Source organism: Propithecus coquereli, unplaced genomic scaffold (genome assembly GCF_000956105.1).
Source record: "Propithecus coquereli isolate 6110/MARCELLA unplaced genomic scaffold, Pcoq_1.0 Scaffold59, whole genome shotgun sequence".
In the NCBI taxonomy this organism is placed as follows: domain Eukaryota; kingdom Metazoa; phylum Chordata; class Mammalia; order Primates; family Indriidae; genus Propithecus; species Propithecus coquereli.
In genome coordinates, this window is record NW_012151840.1 from 6,640,122 (window position 1) to 6,650,947 (window position 10,826).

General features: G+C 38.8%; 1 protein-coding gene across 1 annotated transcript in view; it reads left to right on the forward strand.

Annotated features, from left to right (window-relative positions):
* The window catches only part of CTSS (cathepsin S), a 30,483-nt gene that overhangs the window by 15,037 nt on the left and 4,620 nt on the right, over nt 1-10,826 (forward strand). Inside the window, exons 5-7 of the mRNA XM_012658844.1 lie at nt 809-1,036; nt 2,067-2,232; nt 5,748-5,850. Coding sequence (XP_012514298.1) covers nt 809-1,036; nt 2,067-2,232; nt 5,748-5,850 — 497 coding nt within the window. The remainder of the gene's footprint in view (nt 1-808; nt 1,037-2,066; nt 2,233-5,747; nt 5,851-10,826) is intronic.

A 10,826-nucleotide genomic window follows, 5' to 3' on the forward strand; every position in this document is an offset into this window, starting at 1 on the left:
TCTCGAACTCCTGAGCTCAAACAATCCGCCCGCCTCAGCCTCCCAGAAAGCTAGGATTACAGGCGTGAGCCACCGCGCCCAGCCTTAACTGAGTAATTTAATGAGCTCCTTTCCTGGGAGCTTGTATTTTAATGAGCAATTTTGCTTTAACCAAAGGCAATTCCAATTTGCTTCCTTTGGGTAGAGAGGAAGGACAGGAGGCAGAGAGGGAGAGGGAGAGAGAGAGAAAAAAAAAAAAATCATTTATTATGGGTCTGGACACTGCACTTTTTTAAACTAAAAATTGCTTTGTGTTTTGCTGTTTATGCCTCCTTGTAAAATATCTTTTGATCAAAAAATTCTGAGGATAACAATGTTTGAAAAATGCTAACCTAGGATTAAAGCTCTTATGTTTCAGGCATCATTTGGTAGGAGGAAACGCATTTTAGGTCAAAGAAATCATCCTAGCTCCTCTCAAAATCACTTTACTGTAGGTATCTATCTCCCTTACTTCTAGGTGAAAATCGGTGGGATTTGGTACATGCTCAGTGAGTACTATTTGTTAATATATTTGAAGATGGTCATTATACTCTGAGTTTTGCCATTTGCAAATCTCCATCAGGGTTAGACCTTGCCTAGAGAACAATCAAGTATTTAGTCTTCATTCCCATTGTCTAAGAGTGAAGGAAATTGTAATGGGGGAGCTCTTCCTGGAACTAGTGACAGGCCTGACATAGTTGGGAGTTGTCCAGTTTGTGTTATGGAAGTCATCCCTACTGATTTTAGAAAATCAAAAATGATTGCCTTTGTGATGTTATGTCTGTTTTAGGGTTCTTGTGGTGCTTGCTGGGCTTTCAGTGCTGTGGGGGCTCTGGAAGCACAGCTGAAGCTGACAACAGGAAAGCTGGTATCTCTCAGTGCACAGAACCTGGTGGATTGCTCAACTGAAAAATACAGGAATGAAGGCTGCCATGGTGGCTACATAACAGAAGCTTTCCGATACATCATTGATAATAACGGCATCGACTCAGAAGCTTCCTACCCCTACAAAGCGATGGTGTGTCTCAAGCAAACTTTTTGTGCTCCCTGTGACTTCATGCTATACATTGACTGACTGCACTGGACTGGACGCCAGGGCGATTACTTGAGAGTCAGTGCTGTATGTGTGAGAGAATCCCAATCAGGAATTCCTAAATTCTCAAGAGGTCTCTTTCTTATGCAATAGTCCTCTTAGTGTATCAGTAGTGCAATGCAATGTTTTTAAACAAGGAAGTAGCATTCATGCTTAAAAACAGGCTTTAAGCAAACTATCCTTAAAATTCTTTCTGTATATCTGCCTGGTATTTAAACTTTTTTCTCCTGCAGCCTCCCATGATCAACCTTATTCTCTGTATCATTCTTCCACCTGCTAATAAGCTAAATAATGCTTTCCTCCTCTTCGCAAGTTCATTACACATTTTGTTAAATGATATAAGTATTATGCCCATATTACAGAAAATTTAGAAAAGATAAAAATATTCAAAAACCTCCTACCTTAACCACTATTATTTTGGTTTATTTCTTGCAAGTTCTTTTCCTATTAAGCATCTAAAAAACATAGCTGTGTATACAACAAACATGAATTTGTAACCTCCCTTTTCCCACTTGAAATATTAATATGAATGTTTCCTATTTTATAGGGTATTTGTAAACCATCATTTTAACGGCAGATCATCTTGCAGGCTTTATGTGATCAAAAAGATTTTAAATCTCTGATCTAGATTTTATGATCTCTATGTAGTATTCCCCTACAAGCCCCCTCAGAGTCTGAGGGGACATTGTCCTGGCCAGTTTTGCATGAATGAAGATGTTCACAATTTAAAAGATAGAAGAGTTCTGTATTTCCTCTGTTATTAGTGAAACCAGGGACTGTTAGGGTTTGGAAGATTCTATTTTTCTTTCTTTAAAAAGAAGAAGGAGCTTTAGACACTTGAAAAGGCTAAAGTGGGGAGAGAAAACATTTGAAATCTGGACTTAGGATAGTGGTGATTCATAAAGGAAAGTGAAGTATACTTTTTAATCTGATTTATACTTTTTTTTTTTTGCAGGATGGGAAGTGCCACTATGACTCAAAAAATCGTGCTGCCACATGTTCAAAGTACACTGAACTTCCCTATGGCAGTGAAGAGGCCCTGAAAGAAGCTGTGGCCAGTAAGGGGCCTGTAGCTGTTGGTATAGATGCAAGTCATCCGTCTTTCTTCCTCTACAGAAGTGGTAAAAATTCACATATATTATGCTCTTGTTACATATGCTGCCCTTGCACTAAAAGAAAGGATGTCCTGCCCCATTTCACCTCTGAAAGTTTAGATGGGTTGAACAGAATCCTACATTTCATATAAGTATTTTATACCTCGTTTTAGTCAGTAAAGTAATACTTATCAAAGCTTATTAACCCTATATGCCAGCTACTATGCTAAATTCTTTATGTGTATTAGCTCATTTAATCTTCACAATAACCCTAATTTACAGGTGAAAAAACTGAGTCTTAAAGGGGTTAACTCACCTAAGAGCACACAGTCTGAAAGTGGTCGAGCTGGTATTAAAAACTATGCAACTTGACTCCAGAACTTGCACTCTGAACTGCTATAGAGACTCCATAGCGTAAGCGTAGCACAGCGGAATATAAGGAGGACACCTAACTATTTTTTTAAGCTGAGGCTTAAAAATATTACAGTCAGTTATTCAAAACTGAATATGTCCTGAGCACTCACTAAGAGTAGAACATTGTATTAGACACAATAGAAGGTTGTAATATATTTTTAAACCTCATTAAAGAGCATTTAATCTACTAAAGGATGAAAATGTGTGAAAAAAATTAGGAATACAAGCATACCTCAGAGATATTGCAGGTTCCATTCCAGACCACCTCAATAAAGCAAATATCACAATAAAGTGAATCACACAAATATTCTGGTCTCCCGGTGCATGTAAAAGTTATGTTTACATTATAACGTCGTCTATTAAGTGTGCAATAGCATTGTCTAAAAAAACATACATACCTTAATCTAAAAATATTTCATTGCTAAAAAATACTAATGATCTGAGCTTCTTTTTGGAGGGCCTTGTCTCAGTGTTGATGGCTACTGACTGATCAGGGTGCTGGTTGCTGAAGGTTGGGGTGGCAGCGGTAATTTCTTAAAATAAGACAACAATGACGTTTGCTGCATTAATTGACTCTTCCTTTCACCCACAGTGGAATTTTCAAAATTGAAATCATTCCTCTCTAACTCTTTTGCTGCTTTATCAACTAAGTTTAGGTGATATCTAAATCCTTTGCTGTCATTTCAACAATGTTCACGGCATCTTCACCAGTAGATTCCATCTCGGGAAACCACTTTCTTTGCTCACCCCTATGAAGCAACTCCTCATCCGTTCAAACTTTATCATGAGATTATAGCGATTCAGTCCCACATGCAGGCTCCACTTTAAATTCTAGTTCCCCGGCTATTTCCGCTACAACTGCAGTGACTCCTTCTGCTGAAGTCTCAAATCCCTCAAAGTCATCCATGAGCTTCTTCCAAACTCCTGCTAATGCTGATATTTTGATCTCCTCTTATGAATCACAAATGTTGTTAATGACATCTAGAATGGTAAATCTTTTCCAGAAGGTTATCAATTTTCTTAGCCCAGATCCATGAGAAGAATCACTATCAATGGCAGCTGTAGCCTTATGAAATGTATTTCTTAAATAATAAGACTTGAAAGTCGAACTTACTCCTTGATCCGTGGGCTGCAGAATGGATGTTGTGTTGGAGGCATGAAAATAACAGTGATCTCCTTGTACACCTCCATCAGAGCTCTTGAGTGGCCAGCTGCATTGTCAATGAGCAGTAATATTTTGAAAGGAAGCTTTTCTTCTGAGCAGTAGTTCTCAACAGAAGGCTTAAAATATTCAGTAAATCATGTTGTAAACTGATATGCTGTCAGCTGCACTTTGTTGTTTCATATACAGAGCATGGGCAGAGTGGATTTAGCATAATTCTTAAGGTCCCTAGGATTTTTCCAAATGGGAAATGAGTATTGGCTTCAACTCTAAGTCACCAGCTGCATTAGCCCCTAACAGGAGAGTCAGCCTGTCCTTTGAAGCTTTGAAGCCAGGCATTCACTTCTCCTCTACACCCATGAAAGTCCTGGATGATATCCTCTTCCAATATAAGGCTCTTTGTCTACACAGAAAATCTGTTGTTTTGAGTAGCCACCTTCATCAATGATCTTAGCTAGATCTTCTGGATAACTTGTTGCAGCTTGTACATCAGCACTTGCTGCTTCACCTTGTACTTTTATGTTGTGGAGATGGCTTTTCTTCCCTTAAAACTCATGAACCAACCTCGGCTAGTTTCAAACGTTTCTTCTGCAGCTTCCTCACCTCTCTCAGCCTTCATAAAATAGAAGAGAGTTAAGGTCTCTGGATTAGGCTTTGGCCTGAGGGCATGTTATGGCTGGTTTGATGTATCCAGACCACTAAAATTTTCTCCATATCAGCGATAAGGCTGTTTTTGTTCTCGTATCATTCATGTGTTTACTGGTGTGGCATTTTTAATTTCCTCCAAGAACTTTTCCTTTGCATTCACAACTTGGCTAACTGTTTGGCACAAGAGGCCTAGCTTTCAGCCTATCTCAGTAGTCCACATGCCTTCCTCAATAAGCTTAATCATTTCTAGCTTCTGAGTTAGAGTGAGAGAGGCTGGGCACAGTGGCTCATGTCTGTAATCCTAGCACTTTGGGAGGCTGAGGTGGAAGGATCACTTGAGGTCAGGAGTCTAGACAAGCCTGAGCAAGAGGGAGACCCTGTCTCTACAAAAAATAGAAAAATTAGCTGGGCATGGTGGCATGCGCTTGTAGTCCCAGATACTTGGGAGACTTAAGCATCATACCTTACTGCAACTGTGATTACGCCACTGCACTCCAGCCTGGGAGACAAAGCAAGACCCAGTCTCAAAAAAAAAAAAGAAAAAGAGACATGTGATTCTTACTTTAACGTGAACACTTAGAGGCCATTGTGGGGTTATTAATTGGCCTAATTTTAATATTGTTGTGTCTTAGGGAACAGGGAGGCCCAAGGAGAGGGAGAGAGATCGGGGGAATGGCCAGTGAGGGAACGGTGGAGCAGTCAGAACACATGTAACACTTACTGATTAAGTTCACCATCCTATATGGGCACGATTCATGGTACCCCCTACCCCCAAATTACAATAGTAACCTCAAAGATCACTGATCACAGATCACCATAACAGATAAAATAATCATGAAAAAGTTTGAAATACTACAAGAATTACCAAAGTGTGACACAGAAACATGAAGTGAGCACATGCTATTGGAAAAATGGCGCCGATTAACTTGAAAGATGAAAGGTTGCCACAAATCTTCAGTTTGTAAAAAATGCAATATCTGTGAAGTGCAATGAAACATGGTATACCTGTATACCCAAAGAAATACAGTAACTGTATAGAAGTTAAAAAAATAACTAGAAAAAGTGGTGGCTTATCAAAGAAGGTTTCTGAGGGAACTGTGATTGGATCGATGCCAAATTTGGCAAGAAAATTGACAGATACAACATTGATGACAAAGAATTATGAGCTCTAAATCATTTAAGCATGACAGTACATGTTCCTAACATTTTAATTAACCTTGATATGTATCCAAAACAGTCTAATAAAAAGTAATATTTCAGATGTCTTTTATTATCATATAGAATTCACCCTTTTCCCTGACTCATATTTTCCTCTCAGGTGTCTACTATGACCCAGCCTGTACTCAGATTGTGAATCATGCAGTACTAGTGGTTGGCTATGGAAACCTTAATGGGAAAGACTACTGGCTTGTGAAAAACAGGTAATATATTTGCACTTTAATGTATATTTAATTAAAATTAGGAAACTGAGGGAGACTCAACAAAGACTCTCTTGTGATTTTGATCATGATCATGATATTGACAATGATAAGCTTTATAGCTTCTTACAAAACGACCTAAATTATGCCCTACCACAATTTCTTCACTTGCTATTCTGCCTTCATCACTTTGTTTTCATGGCTTATCTTCTACAACACTTCTCTGATCATTTCTTCTCAGCCTCCCTTGTGAACACCTATTCCTCTGCTGCACCTAAATGTTGATATTTTCCCTAGAGCGCTGTCCTCTACCAGTTACTCTTCTTATTCTGCTTTTTCTTGGGTCCCATCATCCCACTCTTATAACTTTAGCTATAACTTACGTGCTGATGGCTTTTGAATCTCTAGCTCTAGCTCTGACACCTGCCCAGAACTTCAGACTTATCTGGACATATCCACTTACATATCTTAAGTCTCTCCATACTCAGTATGTCCAAGGAATTCAGTACCCTCTCTTCCATACTGCTTCTCCTTCAGGATTTCCCATGTCAGTACAGGGCAACATTGCACACATAGTCACCTGATAAGATACTATGGATTCATCCTAGACACCTCCAGGTCCGATCAAGCAAAAAACTAGTTAAACTAATTTTACTTCATATATGTTGTTTATTCTATCCCTTCTTCATTTCTTCTGTTACTGCTCTAGTTCACCTCTTGCCTGGACTATTTCTGTAGCCTTCTAACTTGTCTCCTTAACACTCTCTTTTTTTTTCCCTTTACTCTCTAATCCAGCTTTCATACTGCAGCCAAACTGATTTGCCTAAAATATGAATCAGTCTGGGCTTATAACTCTTCCACTTAGTATCATTCAGTGTAAAATTAAAATTCCCTGAGAGAGAAGACAAGTCCTCCATGCCATAGTCCTTGCCTGCCTCAACTCCTGGCATTTGCTCTCTCATACTTTTCACTCTAGTTATATTGAAGTAGAAACAGTTAAAGTTCCGACACAAACTACCTTATCTTTAATATCTTCGTATCTTGACTATGTGTTCCCTCTGCCTAGAACATCCTTTCTCCTCGTTTGGTTTTTCCCTCCTTTTCCTTCAAAAGCAGCTCAGTCATTATCTGTCCCACAAAGTCTTTCCTGAATCCTTGGACTGAGAAAAATGTTTTTTTTCTGTGCTGCCAAAATGTCCTGTGCATACTGGATCACAGCATTTCATGCATTATATTTAAATTGTATGTTTACCCGTCTGTCACAGAGATTATGTCTTGTCTTTGTATCCTCAACACTGCCCATGTAGCACCTAATGGCCCCTTGATATATGTATTGAACTGATATCTGTATAATTCATAAACAAAAGGAATATAACTTCTAGAGGGGAAAAAGGGAGGAAATATTAAGAGTTGAGTTTTTTTTTTTTTGAGACAGAGTCTCACTGTGTTGCCCGGGCTAGAGTGCCGTGGCATCATCCTAGCTCATAGCAACCTCAAACTCCTGGGCTCAAGCAATTCTTCTGCCTCAGCCTCCCGGGTAGCTGAGACTACAGGCATGCGCCACCATGCCTGGCTAATTTTTTCTATATATTTTTAGTTGTCCAATTAATTTCGTTCTATTTTTAGTAGAGACGGGGTCTCGTTCTTGCTCAGGCTGGTCTCGAACTCCTGAGCTCAAACAATCCCCCCGCCTTGGCCTCCCAGAGAGCTAGGAGTTGAGTTTTAAGCACACTTGAAGTTTCTCTTTACATTAGTTTCCTAGGGTTGCCATAACAAAGTACCACAAACTGAGTGGCTTAAACAACAGAAATTTATATCTCCCAGTTCCAGAGGCTATTAAGTCTGAAATCAAGGTGTCAGCAGGGTTAGTTCCTTCTGAGGGCTGTGAGAAAGAAAATGTTTGTAGACACAGAAAGAAAAATACTAAACGATCTCACTTATATGTGGAATCTAAAAAAGTTAAACTCATAGAAATAGAGTAGAATGGTGGTTGCCAGAGGCTAGGGGAGGGGGGTCACGGGGAGATATTGACCAAAGAGTACAAACTTTCTAAGATGAACAAGTTCTAGAGATCTAACATACATCACGAGTCATGATAAATGTATTAATTGATTTGATGGTGATGATTATTACACAATGTGCATATATATATCAAATCATCACATTGTACATATTGAATATATACAATATTTGCCAATTAATTTTTTTTTAAATTAAAGAAAAATATTCGATGCCTCTCCCCTAGCTTCTAAAGTTTTGCTGGCAATCTTTGGTTTTCCTTGGCCTGTAGAAGCATCACTCTAATCTCTGTATCCATTTTTCACATGGCATTCTCCCTGTGTGCATGTCTGTCTCTGTGTACAATTTTCCCTTTTTATAAGACATCCGTCATATCGGATTAGGGCCCACACTAATGACCTCATCTTAATTCAACTAATTACATCTACAATAACTCTATTTCCAAATAAGGTCACATTCTGAGGCACTGGGGGTTCGGATTCCAACATGAATTTTAGGGGGACAAAATTCAATCCATTAATACCCTTCAAATCTTTACTGAAAGTTCATAGTCTACAAATCACAAACAAAAATGTGCTTTCCTACCTTTTTCATGTTGTGGCACACATAGAAGATGATAATATTTGTATAGCACATTGGAAGTAGCTGAGGGGACCGATGTCTGGGTTCACTGATAACCTGTTCACAGCACCGATCATCTTGGGTATGGACCAGTGATATCTTTTTTGAATCATATTTTACTGACTCCCTAAGGGGCTTCCTACAGTAGCTGTTCTCAGTTCCCTTCTCTGTTGAAGCTGCTCTTCTTGAAGATCATCTGTATCTTTTAGTGTTGAAATTCAAAACTTCTTTTCTGTACTCATTCATTCAACAAGCATTTACTATGCATCTACAACATCACTGGCATTATCTAGGCCCTGGAGATGCAAAAAATAATAAGAAACCATCCTGTCCTGAAGATGTTCTCAATTTAACATGGAATTAGGTATATTTTTAAACAATACAAAACAACATGAACATGTTGTGGTATAATAATACATGTCTCAATGGCTATGGGACTATAGAGGAAGAGAAGCTTAACTGCCTACAGCTCCACAGAGAAGAAATTATCTGCATTAAGTTTTCAAATGAGTGGAATTGCTCATGTATTGGAGGAGGAAAGTGTGTTGGAGGTTGGAAAGTTGCTCAGTGACCCATAAAGCATATGCAATGGCCAGAAATGTAAAATATTTCTCTGCTTTATAAACTCTGTGCTGCATTTACTTCTATGACATCTATGACAGGACTATCTTGATTCATTTCCCTACACCAGCTTTAGCCTCATATCTTAGATTATTTTTTTCCACCTGCTCCTTACATGAGTTTGCTATACCAAAGCAAACTCATCTGTTCCTTGAGTTTCAACTGTTGCTGTTATGTTGATGATTTCCAGTTCACAATCTCTAAAAATGACCCCTCTACTAAGTGATAGACTTTCCTGTCCAACTTCCACCTTGGCAACTTTGCTTGAAAAATCCAAATTCCCCACCCACTCACCTTACTACCACTCACAACAATACACATTCTCACTCTGGACAAGTCTAAAAATTTCTTCTCTTCCTCCATCGCAACTCTCCCTTCATCCTCTATCCCTGAAAAGGATTTTAGAATAAGATCAAGGGAAAACCGCTCCCTATTTTGGGTTGTACATTCCCATCTTCACATTGTTTTTTTTTTCAGTTTGTATTTTTTTTTTTAGAGGCAGGATCTTGCTTTTTAGCCCAGCTGGAGTGCAGTGGTGCAATCACACAGCTCACTGCAACCTCGCACTCCTGGGCTCAAGCAATCCCCACCTCAGCCTCCTGAGTAGCTAAGACTACAGGCATGCACCACCATGTCTGGCTAATTTTCTCTCTGTTGCCTAGGCTGGTCGTAACTCCTGGCCTCAAACAATCCTCCTGCTTTGGTCTCCTAAAGTGCTGGGGTTACAGGCGTGAGCCACCGCATCTGGCCCTATCTTCATATTATTAAAGCCTTGGCATCATCTTGGGCTCCCCCTTCTCTTAACCCCCACAGCCCTGTCCATTCAGCCTCTGATTCATATTTTATATGTATATTTTCTTTTTTTCATTCCCAATGGCCCTACTCTAATTCAGATTCTCTTCCACCCAGCTATAGAGGTATCTTTTAAACTATAGATCTTGTCAACCCATGCTCAAAAATTCTAAATGGTTCAACATTGTCATCAAAATAAAGTCTAAACTCCTGGCCAAGCATTCCAAGATCCCCATTATTTAGCTTTCAATATAGCTTTCTAGGTATTTCTTCCACTATATTCTCATACTCCCACACTCATTCTGGCCACAGTAAGTTTATAGATACTTACCTACCTCTATTTCCTAACATCTGCCATTTTATCTTTCTGAAATGTCCTTGAAACCTATTGCTGCCTACAGAAATCCCATGTGTCTTGGTGAAATGGTCACTCTTGTACTGTCTGATGAGAAAGTAAATTGTTACAATCCATCTTGAGAGCAATTTAACAATATAGAAAATGTTCATTCTTTGTCTCATTATTTTCATTTCTTAGAATCTACATGAAGAAAATAATCCTAAATGTGGGAAAACCTTCATACTCAGTTTATGTAAATTGTAGCATTGTTCTTTAATAGTAAAAACTAGTAAGCAGCCAAAAATGCCTAACAATGGAAATACGATTAAATAAACTATGACATAACCAACTCCATGCATTAGAATTATTCAAACTATTATTAATAACCTAATATAATACTTGGGATGTATATTTAAAAGAAAAAAGATACATATAAATAAAAAATTTAAGGCCAGGTGCAGTGGCTCACACCTGTAATCCTAGCACTCTGGGAGGCCGAGGCGAGAGGATTGCTTGAGCTCAAGAGTTCAAGACCAGCCTGAGCAAGAGCGAGTCCCCGTCTCTGCTAAAAAATAATAGAAATTAGCTG